Source organism: Leptodactylus fuscus, chromosome 6, assembly GCF_031893055.1.
Source record: "Leptodactylus fuscus isolate aLepFus1 chromosome 6, aLepFus1.hap2, whole genome shotgun sequence".
In the NCBI taxonomy this organism is placed as follows: Eukaryota; Metazoa; Chordata; class Amphibia; order Anura; family Leptodactylidae; genus Leptodactylus; species Leptodactylus fuscus.
This window is the reverse complement of record NC_134270.1, coordinates 28027634-28051898: the sequence shown is the minus strand read 5'-3', so window position 1 is coordinate 28051898 and position 24265 is coordinate 28027634. Positions and strand designations below refer to the sequence as shown.

The window sequence follows — 24265 nt, the reverse complement described above, 5'->3', positions numbered from 1 at the left end:
CATTAACTAAATACAATAAACCTACAAGAAAATCCATCTGATGACCTAAGCCTACGATATGAGGGCAGATTATAATCGAGGGGGAGAAGCTGAGCTCTGTGATATATAATGTTAAATATTACCTACAGCAGTATGTCTGAACAATTGCAGAATAAATTCTGACAGGACTCCTAGGAGAGCCAGTGAGAGTCCTGATCACCCCACCCATATACAGTGATTGGCAGCCTTCTGGGTAAAAATACAGGGAGAGTCGTCAATCCTACTGTGCGGGCGGGGTAATCTGGGTAATCTGGACTCTCATTGCCAAAGAGACAGATACTGCACAGATTTAAGGGGAGTCACCAGAACCCAGTCCTGCAGATAGATAGGCTAAGGTCACCTAGGTCAAACAGTATTTTCACTTTGTGAATCAAGTCTCCATTGTCAATAAACAGATGAACTCCTTCTTCAAAGAGGTAAGTGACAACACCCTTATTGCTAAAAATGGGCTCACTGGCATATCGCAAAAATAGTGATATCAAGGGGTAACATTTGATTAAGTGATCCTAACCTATGTATCTGTAGGACTGGGTTGATATGATGGGGTCTAAAGACAGACTCTCTTTAAATCAATCTCCATGTATATACTGACTACTCAATGAAAAAAGTAGGGTATCCCAGTGAGGCACTGGATGGCTAGATGGATGGCTAGATGGATGGCTAGATGGATGGCTAGATGGATGGCTAGATGGATGGCTAGATGGATGGCTAGATGGATGGCTAGATGGATGGCTAGATGGATGGCTAGATGGATGGCTAGATGGATGGCTAGATGGATAGATAGATGGATAAATAGATGGATAGATAGATAGATAGATAGATAGATAGATAAAGTTATTAGCATAAGGACCGGATACAGAGCGTAAACCAGTTCCCAGACAATACTATATTCTATATATTTAATGTTAATGCATAGAGCCTGGTCTTTACAATGGATATATAACCACCTCGTGTCTATGTCACGGTCGGTCTTGTCCGTGTGTAGTTTTCATAGTCATGGATTTATCTCATCTGAAGATTTCTACTTTATGTCACATAAAAGCTTTTCCTAAAACTTGGCTCTTGGTAGAAAGTCATTGTTATCAGATTTATAACAAGTGTAAGGGGAATACAAGGACATCAGACGGAGGTTACAGGAAACATAAAATACTATGACAGAAGAGATATTAGCTGGAAGCTCCGGCCTGAATATTAACTTCTCTTGGATAAACACAATTTATCTGGTCAACTACGAGGAACTAGGAAATGTATATCTTTATTGGGGTTCTGAGAGGTCAGATCAGATCAGGCCATATATCTATAGGGTATATCGGAGGGTGCACTATAGCCACGTTTCATATTCTATGTCCTAATCTACATATGAATATGGAGTACAAATAAAAGTAACCGATCTGAATTGTACATGGACTTACTTTCTGTTTCCACATCGTGGATACCCACTGACTTTGTGTATTTCACCAGATCTGACAACGCTCTGGAGAGTTTCATGGTCTTCTTCTGCCGGTTTATTCTACGGAATAAATAGAAGCTTTAGTTAAGCAGAACACACCGAAGCTTAGAAAGAACAACAGAAGCCACCTAATACCTGCTGTAGTGTACAGAGGCCCTTGCGATGCTCCCCTGCCGCTCCAGGCTGTCATCGCCTTCTTCCAAGCTTGAGCTCTTTTTAATCCGGGCAGTTTTTTTCTAAAGGATGGAGAGAAGGTAATCTTAATACAAGACACCGTGTACTCCCGCGGTCTTATTTATGCTTCTTCTTGGTTCAATGTATTCCATTGCATCTTAACTCTTGGGTACATGTGAATGGTTTTTTGACCGACGCGACAAGATGTTAGGATTTAGCTCACCAATTTATTTGTTAGGCCCCAATAAACTGCATTAAGAATATCTACTTGGATAATTTCCTCTTCTATGTACAGAATTCATAGAGGTCATTGCTTGGCGAGAGAATACAACAGGTAGCCCAAGGGAAGAAGATTTATTATGGTCACAATCAGGGCTGTGGAGTCGGAAAAATTTTGGGCGGAGACTAGGGTTGAGCCGAACTTGAGATTTCAGGATCGATTTTATAATGCGATTTCCAATCATTTTCATTGCAACTAAGAAAAATGTTTGTTTTTGTACCGTGTTAGCCAGTGGGTAGGAAATATAAAAAACAAAAAATTTGCAAGTCTTCAGTAGGTGATACCTTTTTTAATGGCTAACTCCTAATGATGACAGAATATAACGTTTCGAAGCTCTCGGCTTCTTCTTCAGATATATCTAAAAACACTTTCTGCAGGCTGCTATCTCTGGACACACAGGGATAGGATTTCGGGAGGGGGAAGAGGCTTATTACTATATACATATAAATATAAACAATTCACAGTTCCCAGGTTCTTTATCTTTATGGCCGTCTTAGTTCAGTGATTTGTATAGAATGACATGAACCCATGTGATGTATTCATTCCATTCTCCAGAGTGTTAAATAGGGTCACGCACCTGTACTCATAAATCCGTCCGTTTCCTTGATTTAAAATTCCCTCTCAAAATCAAAATTTATGCAGCCTTTAGAAAGTGTTTTTAGATATATCTGAAGAAGAAGCCGAGAGCTTCGAAACGTCATATTCTGTCATCATTATGAGTTAGCCATTAAAAAAGGTATCACCTACTGAAGACTCACACGTTTTTGGTTTTTTATATTCATTGCAACTAAAACAATGAAGGAAATTTGCAATTTGCCTTAGTTAATAGTATCCTAGATATGAGTCTACAGCTCTTAGGCCGGGTTCACACGGAGTTACGTGCCGCGAGATTTGGCACGTAGACGCCGCGTGACCCTTTGCGTGCCGTACACGCTCCCATTCATTTTAATGGGAGCGGGGAGCGTATGCGCCGCGCTAGTTTGCGGCCGTGCATTTATTCACGGCCGCAAACTAGCGCGGCGCATACGCTCCCCGCTCCCATTGAAATGAATGGGAGCGTGTACGGCACGCAAAGGGTCACGCGGCGTCTACGTGCCAAATCTCGCGGCACGTAACTCCGTGTGAACCCGGCCTTATGCAGATCTATGTGTCTCCTTGGTAACAGACTACCCATTTTTTGCAGTCGGATCCTACAGTCCGACATTTCCCCATCTTGCTTAGACATCAGATGTAGTGGAGTAACACAACTTCAGGATCAGATCATACAGGTTTATAGTCTAACTATGGTGACACACAAGTCTACAAAGGAGCTATGGACACAAAACGGCCAAGGCTTTTTAGTCAAGGCCATGTATGTAGTTTTACGAGCAATGAAGCTATATAGATTATTTACCAAGGTATACAGTATATACTGTTTATGTTGGTTTGTCCATACTAAGACCTATGCCTCTACTGTATGGACACCTACACGAGGATAACACTGGAATACCATTGAAGAATTATTGTAAGGACATGACTGCCGGTGAGATAGGCAATGGACTCCTGAAGTGTCATGACAAGCTGAAGCACATATCATTCTTGGTTGATGCTTATTCACACCTCCATTTTTCACATATGGATGCTGTCAGCTTGGGGGACCCCCCGAAATGTAATACTGAACTCAATAAAAAGCGGTTACCTAAGAAACCACATGGACCCCATACACTATAATGGGGTTTTCCGCACAGTGTCCTGCTTGCAGAACTTTTCTCTCCGCATGATTCGTGCGGTCACCATGCAGAAAACACACCCTATTATAGTCTACGTGGTTCGTGTGGTTTCTTAACTAATGCATTCTGTATTCCGTTCGGGGGTCCCCAAGCAGACTCCTGAATGGAATACCGAACGTAGATGGGACCCAGGCCAAAGATCGAACAGGTCTCCATTTTCTTATCACAGACCAATGTGGATACAAAACTCCTTTAGAATCCATAGCCCCATAGGCTGCCCTACTCTCACATATGTGAATGGAAGTGTGAATGAGCCCTTAAATAGCCCAGGCCTAGGGAGCGCAGTGTGCAGACATTGCTTCTGCGCAAGGGAATCACAGGGAAAGTTTTCTAAATGATTAATAGGAAACCAAATCTATCAGATGATCCAAAGTGACAAGTCTGCTGCGGTGCTTGGAGGTTTACACTCAGCCTCACATGCCAGAAGTATCACAGTCACCTTGCGCTTGGAGAAGCTTCCCATCAAGGAGCGGCTGTGACGTTTGTTGGGGCTCGGCTCTTCTCCCGACTCCGTCTCCTCTTCTGTCTTACTCTGTTATGTAAAGTAGAAACATTAGGGTTTGAGCCACAAATACGAGACATTAGTCAACCACAGTTACAAGCAACTTTAAAAATATTAAATTTTCTCTAACAATCTTAGATCCTTTGTCGTGATCGTTTGCAAATGCTTACAACCATGAATGAAGGAACTTTCTATGGTCTGGGGCTTGCCAGAATCCCAGCCATGATGTCCTTATTGTGGACAGGTTATCCGGCAGGGACACTACATGTATGAGACGATAACCCGGCCACAATAAGGAAATCATAGCTGTGTTTTCTCTCCGCCCTTTTTGGGAGGGGACCCAATTATACTCTATGGGGTCCGCGTGTTTCCAAAGGTAACCGCTTTTTTAAATGGTCTCCAAGTGGACCCTTTGATCAGAAACCTAAACGCAGGTGTAAACCTAGCGAAACTGCAAATTTTCTATAACCGTATATACTCGAGTATAAGCCGACCCGAATATAAGACGAGGCCCCTAATTTCACCACAAAAAAACTGGGAAAACTTATTGACTCGAGTATAAGCCGAGGGGGGGGGGGGGGGAATGCAGCAGCTACTGGGAAATTTAAAAAATTAAAATGGTCGGAGTTTTTGGGTGTAGTAGGTGCTGGGGAAGGGGAGGGGGTGTTTTGGTTGTCTGTCTGCCCCTTCCCTGAGCTTGAGGACTGAGGTTTTCCCCCACTTGTAATTCAGCCTGGCTGAATATAGGGTATCTGCAGTGCTCCTATTAACCCCTTCCCGACAGAACAGGAGCACTGCAGATCCCCTATATTCAGTAGACCGGGTACTCTCAGACACAGCAATACCTAACGTGTTTGTGTTTCACAGTCATTTTCTACTTTTATATGTACCGTATTTTTCGGACTATAAGACGCACTTTTTCCCCCAAAAATTTCGGAGGAAAATGAGGGTGCGTCTTATAGTCTGAATGTGGGGGGAGGAGCGGATTTACAGCATGGCCGCGCTACTGCCACCGCTGGTTTTCTTCAGCGGCAGGAGCGTGACAATCTGCAGGCCCCGGCAGCTAAGACAGTCCCCGGCATTCGCCGGTCTATTACAGCAGATGCCGGGGACTGTCTTAGCTGCCGGGGCCTGCAGATTGCCACGCTCCTGCCGCTGAAGAAAACCAGCGGTGGCAGTAGCGCGGCCATGCTGCAAATCCGCTCCTCCTCCACAGGTCCCGGCAGTCAGTTAGCCCCGGGGCCGGTCCCCACCGGCCCCATACCTTTAGTGATGCAAGCCGGCTCCTGCACGGCGAGGCCGCAGGAGCCGACCTGTTCCGATGACAGCCGGGAGCCTAATGACGGCTCTGAGGCTTGTCATAGATATATATTACTATCGCAGCTGGTCTATGACACTCCGCGATAGTAATGTATAGAATCTCCCATAGACGGCAATACACTTGTATTGCCGTCTATGGGACTTGCAATCAAATGATTGCAGGTTCAAGCCCCCTAGGTGGGGGATAATAAAATAGTAAAAAAAAAAACAAACAAAAAAAAAACACTTAAAAAAAATATAATAAAAAATAAAATAAATAAAAGTTCACCTCCTTTCTCTAGAATACATATAAAAGTATAACATTACTGTGAAACATATACATTAGGTATCCCTGTGTCTGAAAATGCCCGGTCTACTAATATTTTTATGTACAGTGAACGTCAAAATCAAAAGTGGTAAGCCGCCGGGTTTTTCTCTCTGTTTTGCCTCTGAATTAAATAAAAGGTGATCTAAGCAATAAACATTTCCCAAAATGGTATAACTAAAAAGTACACCTGGCCCCACAAAAAAAAACGCCCTATACATCCCCGTACAGCTGCAGGGTCACCTGTCAATGTGGCCTTGCAGCTGTTCCAAAACTACAACTCCCATATATGAAAATTTTTTTCCCCTATTTTTCTCCTCTAAAACCTTATATAGTCTTATAGTCCGGTGCGTCTTATAGTCCGAAAAATACTATTAGTATTCTAGGGAAAGGAGAGATTTACAACTTTTTTTAAAAAAATTCTTATATTTTTTTAAAACTTCTTTCCCCAATATTTTATGGGAGATTCTATACATTATTATTACAGCTGGTCATAGACCCCCCCCCCCCCAAAAAAAAAAAAAAAAAAAAATGTTTTTGCTTGACTCGAGTATAAGCCGAGGGGGGCTTTGTCAGCTGAAAAACTGTGTTGAAAAACTTGGCTTATACTCGCGTATATACGGTATATAAATTTGCAAAAATATTTAACTTTTATTTGTTTTCAAATTTAAAAATGGTTATATTTGTGGAAAACCCTTCAAGGAAAAATAATGACATCCTTATTAGGATTTTACAGCTAATAAACATCCGTGAAATCCGGTTTACAACAATTTAAATATCAACTCCAGATCTGATTGTAGAAGCCCGGGATGCTTCAGTGCTCATCCAGTTTATTTGGCAGGCTGCAATGAAAGGAAGTTCCCAAGGGCAATATATAGAAAATACCACCAGAAGGCGTATTTATTTGTCTCAACGACTATGCAGCATGCACTGTAGGTCAATCCAAAGGCTAGAAAGAATATTACAGCTCATTCCAAAGTCTGCCACTAGGGTGCGCTGTGACTTTACAAAACACAAACGTCTGCGCCTGGACGAGACCGAAGATTATTTTATTAGGTTTTTATTTTCTGCAAATGTTGCTAAGAGTTTGGCAAAGTTGTAATATTATATAGCGGTGTAGCATGCTTAGCAGCACGGGGTGTTCTATCTATCTCGGGAACCAGATAAATTATTTAAATACTTCTATACACTTCCCTGGCATTTCCGCACAAGCGGCATTAATATCCAATTAGCAGGCAGCAACCATGAAAAGTCATTTTCTTATCATTTGTCCATAGGGCCATGCTTGGCCTAAAAGGTGAAATGGAATCAGCAGGGAACTGACATGATTGTTTAAAAAGCTGCAAGCACTTACAGACCGTTTCCATTTTGTGCGGTTAGTCATAGGGTGGGTGATAAGACGGCAAACTGCCAGAGGATTTATGGGGTAAAATATACGGCAAAGGTATATTATATGGAAATATTCGGCAGGGAAAAGATCTGAACTTTTAGTAACAAAAAGAATGGAAATTAAAAAAAAATATAAAACATCTATAGGTAAAATAGAAAAAAAATATAAAGGGAAGTAACAAAAAAAGAGATAGAAGAAGAGGCAAGGGTAGAGGAAGGAGAACCATGTCAAGTAGGGCGGAGCCGATCTTGAGATTTCAGGATCAACTTTAAAATCCGATTTCCGATCATTTTCCAGCCGATCCCGATCGGGAAATTTGCTTGATCGCCGATCGGGATCCGATCTTTCCCGATCCCTCAACCCTGTTAATGATATATACTTGAATGGGGCTGAGCCGATCTTGAGATAACCTCTGACTTCAATCCCGCCGGAAAAGATCAGGATTGGAATTCCGATCGCAATTGTGAAATTTACTCTGATCTTTTCCGATCCCGATCGCTCAACCCTAATAGCAACAGTTAAAATATGCCCCCTTTTGGTGCTGGTTGGCTACCACCACTTGCTTAATCACTTGCAACAAGACGACTCCTCGCCATGGATTTGGGGTGATTCCTGCACCCTCGCTCACTAATGTAGAATCTCATCATCAATTAAAATAAGAGATAACAGACCCAAGCCAAGGCCTTATCTATAGAAGCTCCATAGACTTTAATGGGGTCCGTGTGACGCCTCCATCTTCAGCTGCAACCCCGCCTCTTCTGTCTTCAGTCTCGGTCCAACCACTGACGCCTGCGCAGTACACTCCTGTATTGAACTACAAGAGCAAGAGCGGCCTCCCAAAAAAGGCCGAGACGGAAAGAGACGAAAAAAGGTAAGAGACAAATAGCCTTTCTTAAGCCTATTCCGACGTGGTAATTAGAAAAAATGTTGGTTTAGTGGTAGAATCCCTTTAAATTTCTTACAAACATTCTTATATTAGTGTCTTTATGCAGCTGCAGCCCTATATACATGCAAACACTTCCTATTCCCTTCTATATATAAGCTTCTATGTTATTTGATGGATCTCACATTCTTTTTTTTTTTACATACTGTAATTTTTCATTGCTAAGTAGTGAGAAGTTGAAGATTTGCATGCTCTAGTGCCCGTCTGACTAGCAGAGAAGAAGCCATGGATGACTGATCCCTTAGCTGCTGACGAAAAAGCTTTCACCCAACAGAACATGTGTGAACGTCATGTAAAAGTGGATCTGTCACCATCACATGCTGAGCATGTTATAGGCACAGGTTCACCCCACTATTTGGCACACTAAATGACACTTCGGGGTCTTCACACATAGGAATTTACAGTGGATTTGGGGATGGATTCTGTCCCCCGAATCTGCGGCAGGTTTCGACTTGAATTTGCCTCCCATTGTTTTCTATGGAAAGAAGATCGGAGCAGGATGCTGAAGAAACCACTGCCTGATGATCAGACCCAATCATCTTGGAAAGCCGCAACGGAATATCGATCCCCTGCATTGGCAATCCGTTGCGACTTGACCATGGCTGAATACGGTGGTGAAAAATAAAGAAGTAACCCTTTTCATTCAGTGTGAAGGTACCCATACATATACATTTCCCTTTCCTTCTCTTACTGGGCCAGACATTCATGACAACTTGTTCACAACATGTATGTGCACACAAGATTCAATGTCATTGCCCCCCGACAGTAATTGTACCACATCATCCCTCCATGACTACATCCTGACCAACTGTTCCTTTAGGCATTAAAAAGTTATTTTTCTCCTTTCTGACAGTGAAAGTCTATGCATCATAAATCCTCTTCACAGTGCACCAGAGTGCAGGGGTATTACATTTATTATGCACAGAATACCAGCCTATGGAAGTCAGAAAGGAGATCAAGGAAGCTGAATCAGCCCTAGTGTGGTGAAGATGAGTGTAGGGCCTGGTGATATGGGAGTTGCAACCTCTACCATTAGGCCAGGGCTTATGGGCCCCTAAAGGTCCTGGGCCCAGGTGCCACTGCACCCTGTGTACCTGCATTAAATTCTGTCCCTGTTTTTGGATCATAGTGGTTGTTGATACAGCCAATAGAAATATATATATATATATATATATATATATATATATATATATATATATTAAAATGAAAGATACGCACTTTAAAAAAAAAAAAAAAAAAAAAAAAATAAGAAAGGAATCGGACAGATACCATCAGCTTGTTATGTATGCCGAATCCCCAGACTGGTCAAGCAGTTTAATGAGAGGCGCTGCACTTACAATTCAGCATAGAAATTCTGCACCATATTAAGCAGCCTAATTGCTAATGAGCAGAAGATTGGGGGACGCGGAGGCCGGCTAGATGAGATGTCTAGGCCGTGATTGATAAAACCCAAGCGAGTATTTTATTACAACATGCTGCTTATTTGTTGGTCTCAAGTAATTCCAGCGAGCGATAGCAATTAGCTTTGTCTAGCGCTTTCTGGCCATGTAGGGGGAGGATTTTGTTTTCCTTTCCTCTACTTGTTACATCTTTGTCTGCCGGGATTGGTAATTGCCGATGTAATGTGTTCCGATTTCACCGAAATGATGTTGCCGCGGCCTTAATAGTTAATGAGGCCTGGGTTGTGCTATGTAACAGGATTTTTTTTTTTTTAGGAACAGTTTTTAGCACTAGTGTTAACCTCTTCAGTCATGGAGATGGTTGTGGATACTTGGGAAAGCTTGTCTGCTACCAATTATATATACTCCCTGTGGATGTATGTGTATAGTGTAAGTGTATACATATAGTATATGTGGATATATACATCTGGACATGCTGAAACATTGCAGCTGTACAAGTGAATAAACTACTTTGTTATAGTCATGATTTTAGAGGTGCTGCTTACTCCTCTCTGCACATTACTGTATATGTGGATAGATAGATAGATAGATAGATAGATAGATAGGAGATAGATAGATTAGATAGATAGATAGATAGATAGATAGATAGGAGATAGATAGATAGATAGATAGATAGATAGGAGATAGATAGATTAGATAGATAGATAGATAGATAGATAGATAGATAGATAGATAGGAGATAGATAGATAGATAGATAGGAGATAGATAGATAGGAGATAGATAGATAGGAGATAGATAGATAGGAGATAGATAGATAGGAGATAGATAGATAGGAGATAGATAGATAGGAGATAGATAGATAGGAGATAGATAGATAGGAGATAGATAGATAGGAGATAGATAGATAGGAGATAGATAGATAGGAGATAGATAGATAGGAGATAGATAGATAGGAGATAGATAGATAGGAGATAGATAGATAGGAGATAGATAGATAGGAGATAGATAGATAGGAGATAGATAGATAGGAGATAGATAGATAGGAGATAGATAGATAGGAGATAGATAGATAGGAGATAGATAGATAGGAGATAGATAGATAGGAGATAGATAGGAGATAGATAGGAGATAGATAGATTAGATAGATAGATATGTAAGAGGGTGAAACAGCCCCTGTGTAGTGAATGTGCAATGTGTAATTGAGTTGGTGTTTTCATAACCTGACATTTTGTTGTTTGACCACAAGAGGTCGCTGTTGCGAGATAACAAGTAAAAGGAAAAAGGCTGCATGCCCCTGGAAGATTGATGTGGAGACCCTGATCGTTGGAGGAAGGTTCTAGGAGCCATTTTGAGTCAGAGTGTGCTGGACTCTAGAGGAGAAGAGAGAGCTGTGGAGACATCACTGTGCAGAGAGGGTCCTTGGAGGGAGAAGCCACAGCAAGAATAGCTGAGGATTTGAGACTTTCAGAGTCTGTCCAGACACCATCCTAAGGAGAAGATTACTGTCAGAGACTTGGCTGAGAAGTGAGACTGCCAGTGAGACCGCATGCTGTCCGAGGAGCTCCTCTTCACCCTGATGCTAACAGAGACTAAAAGGTACCCAACAGAAGTAAGCGTGCACGCACCACACTGCAAGTTTTGCACCATATTGCTGGGACTGAGTAAAAAGCCTGTAGTTAGTTAGTTAGGTATAATCATCACCCCAGGCTGCAATACTGGTGAACTATCTACCTGTCTGGTAAAAGGACTAAGTCACAGAGGATTTCTACAGAGTTATATCTCCCAGAGAGGGACTTGTAAGGAAGTCTGGGAGCAACATTTAGTTTAACTTTACACTGTTTGGCTTGCAAGCTAACTAACCATTATACTTGCTTAGTTGTACTTGGTTTGGGGGGAATTTAGTAGTATTGTGATAAGATTGTAAACCCTGGTGTTACACCGCCGGTGCCTGTGTCACACACACTGAATTGTTCCTGTGTAATAGGGTAATAACAGGTAACAGGCAGCTGCATAGGCGCAGCTTGCAGGGAGGTAAAAGCTTGGAGTATATTGAAGGCCACACTAGTGGGCACCGTGCTGTATAACACCAGGGTCCCAGCCTCTAGGCTGTGTAAATGTAATACCTGGGAGTGTTCTTTTGGACAAAAGAGGTTATCTAAACTAAGTAAAGTCCTATCTTGGTTAAATTGAATTGGACTCACTTCCTTTGTTCGTGACTTCGCTGTATCCTGGGGAGCCCACCTCGGTACACGGCTTACAGATAGATAGATAGATAGATAGATAGATAGATAGATAGATAGGAGATAGATAGATAGATAGATAGGAGATAGATAGATAGATAGATAGGAGATAGATAGATAGATAGATAGGAGATAGATAGATAGATAGATAGGAGATAGATAGATAGATAGGAGATAGATAGATAGATAGATAGATAGATAGATAGGAGATAGATAGATAGATAGGAGATAGATAGATAGATAGATAGATAGATAGATAGGAGATAGATAGATAGATAGGAGATAGATAGATAGATAGATAGATAGATAGATAGGAGATAGATAGATAGGAGATAGATAGATAGATAGATAGATAGATAGATAGGATAGATTTGAGTGTATATCCCACCAGCAGCTGTGTCCCATCCATACATTTTAGCAGCATTGACATTCAGCTTTCCTGTTCCATCTAGGTCAGGGGTCTCAAACTCAATTTACCCCAGGGCCGCTGGAGGTACAGTCTGGGTGAGGCTGGGCCGCATCAGGTTTTCCCAATTTATTTTTTCTAAAAGTCGTCATATTCTGACAGCCGTATCTTTTTTATACGTCCGTGTATGGGGATGCATAGGGCCGGGTGTACTTTTTAGATCTACCATTTTGGGGAATTGCTTTTTTGCTTTGATCAGTTAGCCAGGGACGCCCTTCTGCCCACCAGCGCCTATCGCGCTGTACTGTGGAGCGTGGAAGAACGTCCCCTCCCTCTGCTCACAGTGCTCGTCCATAGACAAGTATTATCAGGAGAGGGAGGGGGTGTTCCTCCCCGCTCCACAGTACAACGCGATAGGCACTGCTAGGCAGAAGGGCGTCCCTGGCTAAGTGTCAGAAACGCCCTTCTGACTGTAAAGCGCTACGGTACCGGGACCAATAGCGCTTTACACCGGGCACAGATTGGGAAAGCCGACAGTGCGCTGAATTCAGCGCACTGTCGGCTTTCCAGCAGTATATAGAACTGCCTGTGCCCGATCTGATGAAAGGTCCTCTTTAACTACTTCTATATGTGTTCTAGGGAAAGGGGGTGATTTGAATTTTTAATACTTTATATATATATTTTTTTTTTTTTTTTTTTTTACTTTTTTACATTTTTTTTTTTGCATTTATTAGACCCCCTAGGGGTGTTGAACCCCAGGGGGTCTGATCACTAATGCAATGCATTACAATGCTAATGCATTGCAAAAAGTCATCATTTCTTTTGCAGGCTGCATAGAGCAGCCTGCAAAAGAGATTGCAGACAAGCCTGGGAGCCTTGTAAAGGCTCCCGGCTGTCATGGCAACGTGACATCGACCTTGGAGCTTGCTCCAGGCGCCGACGATCACCGGCAAAATGGTGCCTCCGGTGCCTTTAACCGTGGGCCGGAGGGGTTAATGCCTCTGATCGGTCCGGAGCGGTCGCCATAGTTACACACCCGACATGCACCGTACTATTACGGTGGATGTCGGGATGTCCGCCGGGGGCCGCAAACTATTGTCCCGAGGGCCGCAGTTGGCCCACGGGCCGCGAGTTTGAGACCCCTGTTCTAAAGTAGTAGGTAAAGTGGTTTTAAAAATTAACACTTTCTGAAAACAAAAAAATCCAAAAAACAATACCTTGGGTTGCAATATCTACTGTAAATTCTAGTGAAAGGACTGAATTGCAATACCAAAAACCACCTATGGACAATTATGGCGCTTTGTTTTGGAATAAAGCAGACATGTTTTTACTAGCCCTGGGCGAACCCTTTAAAAACAAAATTAAAATCAGGTAGAGAGATATAGAGGACATTAATAATGGATCCTTATCTGAAAATATCTCTACTACATAAAATAAAATGGCTTCATCACAAGGGCTATGTCAGGTTCCTGGCACATTAGGCCTGACACAATTTTTTTTTGTTTTTAGGTGGAGGGATGCGGGGATTGGCGCAGGGCGATAATTATGACAACGTACAAGAGCTTTGCCAAAACATTCCTAGAGATTTCACGCCCTATAAATATTACATGAAGGATCCATGCTCCCGTCTATCAGGGAACGTTCTGCTGTAATAGAATTTATGAATAATGAAAATCAAACTTGGTTTAAATGTTATTACTAGACAGATTTGTCTGACAGATACATCTGTATATGTTGTGCGAAGCTTCTATATCAGTCTTAGAACTTGTAGTCTAGTCATTCCACCACATGGGATAGCCTAGTATTCAATGGCGGTCATCTATGGGTGCCTAACCTGGTGCTGTAACCCACAGCAGTTAGGAGGACATATATACATATATAGGGTTACACAAGAGACAGGTATAGCAATGCTTTTATGTGGTGTCTATTCCTTTACTAATATTTTCTATGGATGTGAGCTATAGACATCTCCTGATGAAAGCCTTAGCGTTGTCTGACTTGGACCATCACCAATCTCTACTGAAGTGCGGACCACAGATGACCTCAGAATTGTGACCCCCTATAAATCATTAAAATCCTTTAGTTATGGATGGCGTTATTCTGTTACTGTACGTTGGATTTATGGTAAATTAGAACAAGCCTGGTATAGGAGCATGTCTGTCATGATACAAGAGTAGATTAAATGGACCATGTGGTCTTTATCTGGTGTCAATCTATCATGGTGGCAAGATTGTATAGCATTAGGCTTTGTTCACACGTCAAGTTTTCTTGCTATGGTTTGGTCAAAGTAGTAGAAAACAGAAAATAATAGTCATATAAAAAGGAAACAAATGGTGCCCAAATGGTCCATGTGACTTATGGTCTGCCAAGTTCCACTACAGGGGGCTTCATTTTGGTGGTAGAAATAGTGATCCAATGCTAAAGGAAGCTTCTAACGTAAAAACGCACAATGAAGTGGATGCAGTGAGGACAGGGAGAAATTTAGAGACGGTTTTCATGGCAGGATTGTACAACACCGACTCTTGAATCCCTGAATCAGAACCATTTTAACCCATTAGTGCAAATGTTTCATACGTGGGCCCCCCATCACCACCACCTGAAACCATATAATGCCCCTGCCGTGGCATAACACATTAACCTGACTACCCCCCTTCCCAGGCATTAACCTGGCCAAACCCCAGTAGCCTCTCAGGCATTACATTGTAATGTCACCCTCCAGGTTACCCCCACAGTTAGACGTCCCCCTCCTGGGTTCCCCCACAGTTTCATGAAAATTCTGGAGGACAAGAAATTCCCAAAATAGTATGGGATTCGCTACTCATGAGGGATTATACTTTGGGGTATCTTAGGTGAAGCCCAGGGTAGGGTGTTACTGCACCTCACCTGAGCATTGGTGCCAGTCTTAAGACATCATGAATGACACCTGCTATACCAAGCAGACCCCGAAAGCATGTGTGAACCTAGCGTTGTCAGAAGTTTCATTTAACAGATTTTATGCTCCGTTAGCTTCAATAAGAGGCAAAGAAAGAAAAAACTTGAACCAATTCAGCCCTTTACTTCCTGCCTGCCAATGTAAGCTGCAGGAAAGATACTGTGGATGGAGAGAAACACACACGCACACATACACACACACACGCACACACACGTATTCACAAACCTAGAACTATAAATATTCTACCCATAGAGGTTTTTCTGGGTCTGTTTAGGAAACTGTGTCACTAATAAGGTCCTGTGATTACAGCAGACTTGGCACTGATTCAGGCAGGCAGCAGCCGCCACGTGAACGTCAAGCGTTACGTGAGCTTGTAACTTTCTAGAAACATTGACAGGTCTGCAGCTCTACTATACAGGTAACATGGCGAGCAATGACAGTTCCAACTGGTGAATTGGGAACAAGGAACATGTCTTCAGCACAAAAGGCTGAGCTTTGATGTAAAATGCTCCACATGAGAAGAGGGAAGCTTTAATTTTTGCAGCCCTGAAGCAATAAAAAGAGGACCGGTTAAAAGTATTTGGCGAGTTCTTCCATAAGGGAAGGGCTACACGAACAAAGATTGCCAGGTCGCCATGTGACGCCTTCACAAAAGTTAAGAGAACAGAGTTGCCTTGTGTGACCCATAGTGTGACTTGACTGCCATTTCGAGGGGTCTCAATACGACTCCATTCACCATTATTGAAGCAGTCGAAAGGGGATTCAGCGAAAGTCGCCATGTTGCCCCAGCCTGAATCTTGAACACGGGAACCAACAGAACAAAGTACAGACATTTTCATGTTCTTTCTATAGAAACCCAACCTATTCTTACTCACTGGAAGCTCAAAGAACCTGATGGCATTTACCTTCCAAAAAACTAATTAAAGAATTAACGGAACGTCTCCATAGCAGATCTTTGCTTCTGACGTGAATATTAAATTGTTCAGAGGATACAAATGTTCAATTAGACAGTTTCTACTTCAAAGCCTGAATGGTGAAGTCTCTGGTCCGGCTTTCATTAAATCACAGGCATCTGCTTGAGTTTTATCTCTTTATTCTAGTGTTACAGAACAGTCTAAATCCTCCGCCCAGCTGTTCTTTATAATCACGTACAAACGTAGGGAGCGCCGCGATCTAATTTTAGGCTCTATAAATCATGGCAAGCAGCATTTAATGCATATTGCCTTTCAATATAAGATTGACGGGTGGAATAACAATCAGGAGCCTAATTTAGGAAACTAGGACAGGTATCTTTAGTACAAAGGCCTGATGTTCCAATGAAGACCCCTGAGTATCTTACCCGCTGCCTTTTATCTTGGAGGAGTGGAAGATAAAACAAAGAAATTGTTCAGAGTTGCCTATTATCTCATGCCTCCGGTGCCTACAGGTAAATCCGGCACAGAGTACGCCACCTCATAGACAATTTGCATTTAGAATATAGATTACCTAACATTCAAAATAGAAGAGACACATTTTCCGCATCTTACACAATTTAGTGGGGTCGTCTGGTTAAGTCTTTGCTCATGTCTGCATCAGAGGATATGCCAGGAACGCATATTGCATCACGGAAAAAACAGCGCAGCATGCAGCACTATTCTTCCAGTGTAAAGGTGAACGCAATGATGGAGCAGAGCAAAGCCAATTATTAGATAACTAGCTCCATCGGTCACAGATAGGGTCTATCATGAGACAATATTAGACTGCTGGGGGTCCAACACCCAAAACCTCCACTAATGAGCTGTGGGATTGCACTGAGAAAAAAAAGTACGCTATACTACACTGTGCTCGGTAAGCGGTGAAGCGGCTGTAACACCTATCTGAATGCCACGGCCTCTTAAAGGTTTTTTTTCTTCCAAGAAATTTCAGTGGTCTGGAAACTGGAAATCATGGACGGTTTTCTGACCATAGACCACATTCATGGTCATATCCATTGGCAACCAATCAAGACAACGATCGGTCACCACTAGAGATGAGCGAAGAGTGAAATATTCGAGATTCGATATTAGTTTTGAATAGCCCCTCAATATTCGACTATTCGAACGAATATCGAACCTCATTATAGTCTATGGGGAAAAATGCTTCATTTCAAGGGTAGCCACACTTCGACTCAGGAGAGTCACCAAGTCCACTATGACACCCCTGGAAATGATGCCAAACCCTGGAATGCAACTGGGACAGAAGGGGAAGCATGTCTGGAGGCATCTAACATGTCCAAATACCTGTATTATGGCACTCTCTTATCTGGATCCCTGTCAGCTTGCGATATGCGGGAGCTGACTTTTTCTCATAGGAATGCATTGACCAGCATTGATTGGCCAAATGCCATACAGAGTACAGCATTCAGCCAATCAACGCTGGTTCTGCCAGAGGAGGTGGAGCCTACGATCGGTCCACAGCAGTCTCCATTCTGGTCCGATCTCAGATGTAGCTGTGTTGAGCGCACAGCTCTGCTACACGCGAGATGTAGCAGAGCTGGCCGTGTGCTGAGCTCTGCTACACCAGAGAGGTAGCAGAGCTGAGTGCCAGAGGAGGCGGAGTCTAAGATCGGTCCACAGTCCGATCTCAGATGTGGCAGGGTTGTGCGCAAAGCGGCCTCCCCCCCTGCTGTCTGAAGGCGACGATCAAAAGATGACCCCCCCCACTAGTATTTAGTCCCGGGTAGAGATGAGCGAACACTAAAATGTTCGAGGTTCGAAATTCGATTCGAACAGCCGCTCAATGTTCGTGTGTTCGAACGGGTTTCGAACCCCATTATAGTCTATGGGGAACAGATACTCGTTAAGGGGGAAACCCAAATCCGTGTCTGGAGGGTCACCAAGTCCACTATGACACCCCAGGAAATGATGCCAACACCTCTGGAATGACACTGGGACAGCAGGGGAAGCATGTCTGGGGGCATCTAACACACCAAAGACCCTCTATTACCCCAACATCACAGCCTAACAACTACACACTTTACACACTCAATACCACCTCTCTGACAGTAGGAAAACACCTTGAAACATGTGTATTTGGCACTTGCAGTGAGGAGAGCTTGTCACCAGCAGTGAATTTGGCCCTTGTAGTAAGTTGAGGTTGGCACCAACATTTGTTTTGAAAATCAGGGTGGATTGAGCCTCTAACCAGCAGAGTTTGGGCAAATTCATGGTGGAGGGAGCCTCTAAACACCCCAGTTTGGACCAATTCATGGTGGAGGGAGCCTCTAAAAACCCCAGTTTGGACCAATTCATGGTGGAGGGAGCCTCTAAAAACCCCAGTTTGGACCAATTCATGATGGAGGGAGCCTCTAAACAGCCCAGTTTGGGCAAATTCATGGTGGAGGGAGCCTCTAACCAGCCCAGTTTGGACCAATTAATGGTGGAGGGAGCCTCTAAAAAACCCAGTTTGGACCAATTCATGGTGGAGGGAGCCTCTAAACAGCCCAGTTTGGGCAAATTCATGGTGGAGGGAGCCTCTAACCAGCCCAGTTTGGACCAATTCATGGTGGAGGGAGCCTCTAACCAGCCCAGTTTGGGCAAATTCATGGTGGAGGGAGCCTCTAAACAGCCCAGTTTGGACCAATTCATGGTGGAGGGAGCCTCTAAAAAACCCAGTTTGGACCAATTCATGGTGGAGGGAGCCTCTAAACAGCCCAGTTTGGGCAAATTCATGGTGGAGGGAGCCTCTAACCAGCCTAGTTTGGACCAATTAATGGTGGAGGGAGCCTCTAAACAGCCAAGTTTTGGGAAATTCATGGTGGAGGGAGCCTCTAACCAGCCCAGTTTGGGCAAATTCATGGTGGAGGGAGCCTCTAAAAAACCCAGTTTGGACCAATTCATGGTGGAGGGAGCCTCTAACCAGCCCAGTTTGGACCAATTAATGGTGGAGGGAGCCTCTAAACAGCCAAGTTTGGACCAATTCATGGTGGAGGGAGCCTCTAACCAGCCCAGTTTGGGCAAATTCATGGTGGAGGGAGCCTCTAACCAGCCCAGTTTGGACCAATTAATGGTGGAGGGAGCCTCTAAACAGCCAAGTTTGGACCAATTCATGGTGGAGGGAGCCTCTAAAAACCCCAGTTTGGACCAATTCATGGTGGAGGGAGCCTCTAACCAGCCCAGTTTGGGCAAATTCATGGTGGAGGGAGCCTCTAAACAGCCCAGTTTGGGCACATTCATGGTGGAGGGAGCCTCTAACCAGCCCAGTTTGGACCAATTAATGGTGGAGGGAGCCGCTAAACAGCCCAGTTTGGACCAATTCATGGTGGAGGGAGCCTCTAAACAGCCCAGTTTGGGCAAATTCATGGTGGAGGGAGCCTCTAACCAGCCCAGTTTGGACCAATTCATGGTGGAGGGAGCCGCTAAACAGCCCAGTTTGGACCAATTCATGGTGGAGGGAGCCTCTAAAAACCCCAGTTTGGACCAATTCATGGTGGAGGGAGCCTCTAAAAAACCCAGTTTGGACCAATTCATGGTGGAGGGAGCCTCTAACCAGCCCAGTTTGGACCAATTAATGGTGGAGGGAGCCTCTAAACAGCCAAGTTTGGACCAATTAATGGTGGAGGGAGCCGCTAAACAGCCCAGTTTGGACCAATTCATGGTGGAGGGAGCCTCTAAAAACCCCAGTTTGGACCAATTCATGGTGGAGGGAGCCTCTAAACAGCCCAGTTTGGGCAAATTCATGGTGGAGGGAGCCTCTAACCAGCAGAGTTGGTGGAAATCAGGGTGGAGGGAGCCTCTAACCAGCAGAGTTGGGGGAAATCAGGGTGGAGGGAGCCTAGTATTAGCAGAATTGTGCAACGCTTATGGTGGATGAGTATGAGGATGCGGAGGAATTGGAGAGGTTGAGTACAGACATGGAGTTTCATGTTGGGGTGCTTTACACAGGTGGGCACAAAAATGACGGCTCTACCCAGTGGTGGTTCATTTTTATCAAAGTGAGCCGGTCGGCACTCTCAGCTGACAGACGGGTGCGCTTGTCAGTGATGATGCCACCGGCTGCACTGAACACCCTCTCAGATAGGACGCTGGCGGCAGGACAGGACAGCACCTCCAAGGCATATAGGGCAAGTTCAAGCCACAGGTCCAACTTCGACACCCAATACGTGTAGGGCGCAGAGGGGTCGGAGAGGACAGGGCTGTGGTCGGAAAGGTATTCCCGCAACATGCGCCTATACTTCTCACGCCTGGTGACACTAGGACCCTCCGTGGCGGCACTTTGCCGAGGGGGTGCCATCAAGGTGTCCCAGACCTTAGACAGTGTGCCCCTCGTTTGTGTGGACCGGTGAGAACTTGGTTGCCTACTGGAGGAACTGCCCTCCCTGCCGCCAACGTCACATGCTGGAAACATCTCCATCATATTCTGCACCAATTGCCTGTGGCAAGCATTGATGCGATTGGCCCTCCCCTCTACCGGAATAAAAGACGAGATGTTGTTTTTATACCGGGGGTCAAGGATAGCAAAGATCCAGTACTGGTTGTCCTCCATGATTTTGACAATACGCTTGTCGGTTGTAAAGGACCCCAACATGAACTCAGCCATGTCTGCCACAGTGTTAGTTGGCATGACTCCTCTGGCCCCACCGGAAAGTTCAATCTCCATTTCCTCCTCATCCTCCATGTCTACCCATCCGCGCTGCAACAATGGGACGATTCGAAGTTGCCCGGAAGCCTCCTGTATCACCATCACATCATCGGACAACTCTTCTTCCTCCTCCTCCTCCTCCTCCATTAAACGCAGTGAAGCGGACAGATGTGTGGACCTACTCTCCAGCTGTGACGGATCGGATGCTATCCCTAACTCCTCTGTGTGATCTGAGTTATCCCTGATATCAATCAGGGATTCTCTCAGAACACACAAGAGCGGGATTGTAAGGCTCACCATCGCATCCTCAGAGCTCACCCTCCTTGTGGACTCCTCAAAGACCCGTAGGATGTCACAAAGGTCTCTCATCCATGGCCACTCATGGATGTGAAACTGAGGCAGCTGACTTTGTGGCACCCTAGGGTTTTGTAGCTGGTATTCCATCAAAGGTCTCTGCTGCTCAACCAGTCTATTCAACATCTGAAACGTTGAGTTCCAGCGTGTGGGGACGTCGCACAAAAGCCGGTGTTGTGGCACATGCAGGCGTTGCTGGAGAGATTTTAAGCTAGCAGCGGCTACTGTCGACTTGCGAAAGTGGGCGCACATGCGCCGCACTTTCACCAGTAGCTCTGGAACATTGGGGTAGCTCTTTAGGAAACGTTGCACCACTAGGTTGAAGACGTGGGCCAGGCATGGAACATGTTGGAGTCCGGCAAGCTCCAGAGCTGCTACCAGGTTCCGGCCGTTATCACAAACGACCATGCCTGGGCCCAGGTGCAGCGGCTCAAACCATATTGCCGTCTCATCGAGGAGGGCATCCCTCACCTCGGAGGCAGTGTGCTGTCTGTCCCCCAAGCTGATCAGCTTCAGCACAGCCTGCTGACGTCTACCAACGCCAGTGCTGCAACGTTTCCAACTCGTAGCTGGGGTCAATCTAACAGCGGAGGAGGAGGCGGTGGCGGAGGAGGAGGCGGTGGCGGAGGAGGAGGCGGTAGAGGAGGAGGAGGAGGGGGGTGTTCTTCTCGTGTCCCTGCCAGGAATGTTAGGCGGGGAGACGAGGTACACCGGGCCAGTTTGGGAAGCAGTCCCAGCCTCAACTACATTCACCCAGTGTGCCGTCAGTGAAATGTAGCGTCCCTGTCCGCATGCACTTGTCCACGCGTCGGTGGTCAAGTGGACCTTTGTGCAAAGCGCGGAACTAAGGGCCCGCCTGATGTTGAGTGACACGTGCTGGTGCAAGGCGGGGACGGCACACCGGGAGAAGTAGTGACGGCTAGGGACGGCATAGCGAGGTGCCGCAGTTGCCATCAGGTCCAGGAAGGCGGGAGTTTCAACAAGCCGGAACGCCAACATCTCCTGGGCCAGCAGTTTAGCGATGTTGGCGTTCAAGGCTTGCGCGTGTGGGTGGTTAGCAGTGTATTTCTGCCGCCGCTCCAATGTCTGAGAGATGGTGGGTAGTTGTAAAGAAACGCCTGATGGTGCCTTTGATGGTGCAGGAGAAGGAGATAAGACAGGACCAGGGGAGGATGAGGTAGAAGTCAACAAAGTGGCGGAGGCAGATGAAGTGGTGTCCTGGCTCGTCCTCTGGAGTGCATCGCCAGCACAGTCAGCAGTGGCAGTGGCAGTGGCAGAGGCAGTGGCAGAGGCAGTGGCGTGAACGGCAGGCGGCCTTTGTCCTGCCGTTGCTGCCTGCCACTGATTCCAGTGCTTGGATTCCAAATGACGGCGCATTGAAGTGGTGGACAGGTTGCTCTTCTCAGAGCCCCTAATCAATTTCGAGAGGCAAATTGTGCAGACAACACTATATCTGTCCTCGGCGCATTCCTTGAAAAAACTCCACACCTTCGAGAAACGTGCCCTCGAGGTGGGAGTTTTTCGGGGCTGGGTACGAACTGGAACATCTTGGGAGATTCCGGGTGTGGCCTGGCTTCGCCTAAGCTGCTGACCTCTGCCTCTGCCTCTAGCTACCCTTTTTGGTGCTGCACCTGCCTCAACATCCACACTACTTTCCCCGCTTGACATCCCCCCTGTCCAGGTCGGGTCAGTGTCCTCATCATCCACCACTTCCTCTTCCAACTCCTGTCTCATCTCCTCCTCCCGCACAATGCGCCGGTCAACTGGATGCCCTGACGGCAACTGCGTCACATCATCGTCGATGAGGGTGGGTTGCTGGTCATCCACCACCAAATCGAACGGAGATGGAGGAGACTCTAGTGTTTGAGCATCTGGACACAGATGCTCCTCTGTTAGGTTCGTGGAATCGTGACGTGGAGAGGCAGGTTGAGGGACAATGAAAGGAGCGGAGAACAGCTCTGGGGAGCAGGGACAGTTTGGGTTATTGTTCTGTAAAGCTTCGGAATTTTGGGAGGAAGGAAGACAAGACTGTTGGGTAATAGGAGGAGAGGAGGCAGAGTCTGACTGGCTGCTGGACAATGTGCTGTAAGCGTTCTCTGACAGCCATTGCAAGACCTGTTCCTGGTTCTCGGGCCTACTAAGGTTTGTACCCTGCAGTTTAGTTAATGTGGCAAGCAACCCTGGCACTGTGGAGTGGCGCAATGCTTGCTGCCCCACAGGAGTAGGCACGGGACGCCCTGTGGCTTCACTGCTACCTTGCTCCCCAGAACCATTCCCCCGACCTCGCCCACGGCCTCGTCCACGTCCCTTTCCGGGAGCCTTGCGCATTTTGAATTCCTAGTTAGAAATTGGCACTGTATACCAGTAGTAAAAATTGTGGGTGCACGTAACCCCAATATATTCTTTGAATTACCAGTCAGAAACTGGCACTATATGGCAGTAGCAAGAAATGAGGGTATTTGTATTCCCAATATATTCTTTGAATTCCCAGTCAGACAATGGCACTGTATACCAGTAGTAAAAATTGTGGGTGCACGTAACCCCAATATATTCTTTGAATTACCAGTCAGAAACTGGCACTATATGGCAGTAGCAAGAAATGAGGGTATTTGTATTCCCAATATATTCTTTGAATTCCCAGTCAGACAATGGCACTGTATACCAGTAGTAAAAATTGTGGGTGCACGTAACCCCAATATATTCTTTGAATTACCAGTCAGAAACTGGCACTATATGGCAGTAGCAAGAAATGAGGGTATTTGTATTCCCAATATATTCTTTGAATTCCCAGTAGGACAATGGCACTGTATACCAGTAGTAAAAATTGTGGGTGTATATAGCCCCAATTCTATTGCTAGGGGACTTGCAGGGTATTTCTGGGGTGAAGGTGGGGGGACACACCGTTGGAACGGGTATCGGGGTATATATCGGGTATACGGGAATACACTGACAGTGTATTCCATTCAGGATCCTGGGAAAGCTGGGTTGCGGCGATTGAGCCCGTTAGTGCCACGTTACACTGACAAGCTTCTCCCTGGAATTTAGCTCTTATAAGAGCTGTTGGTTGTCTTCTCCTTCCTATCCTAGCCTGTCCCTGCCTACCCAGAATCTAACCCCTAGCTAACTGGACGGAAACCTCCGTCCCCGGTGAATTGCAAGCTCA

General features: G+C 45.2%; 1 protein-coding gene across 3 annotated transcripts in view; it reads right to left on the bottom strand.

The window, feature by feature from the left end:
* Positions 1-24265, bottom strand: part of PLCH2 (phospholipase C eta 2) — a 441994-nt gene that overhangs the window by 49612 nt on the left and 368117 nt on the right. For all 3 annotated transcript variants that reach the window (XM_075279623.1, XM_075279620.1, XM_075279621.1), the window contains exons 13-15: positions 4152-4244; positions 1625-1725; positions 1452-1549 (exon numbers count right to left, since the gene is read on the bottom strand). In XM_075279623.1, coding sequence (XP_075135724.1) covers positions 1452-1549; positions 1625-1725; positions 4152-4244 — 292 coding nt within the window. The remainder of the gene's footprint in view (positions 1-1451; positions 1550-1624; positions 1726-4151; positions 4245-24265) is intronic.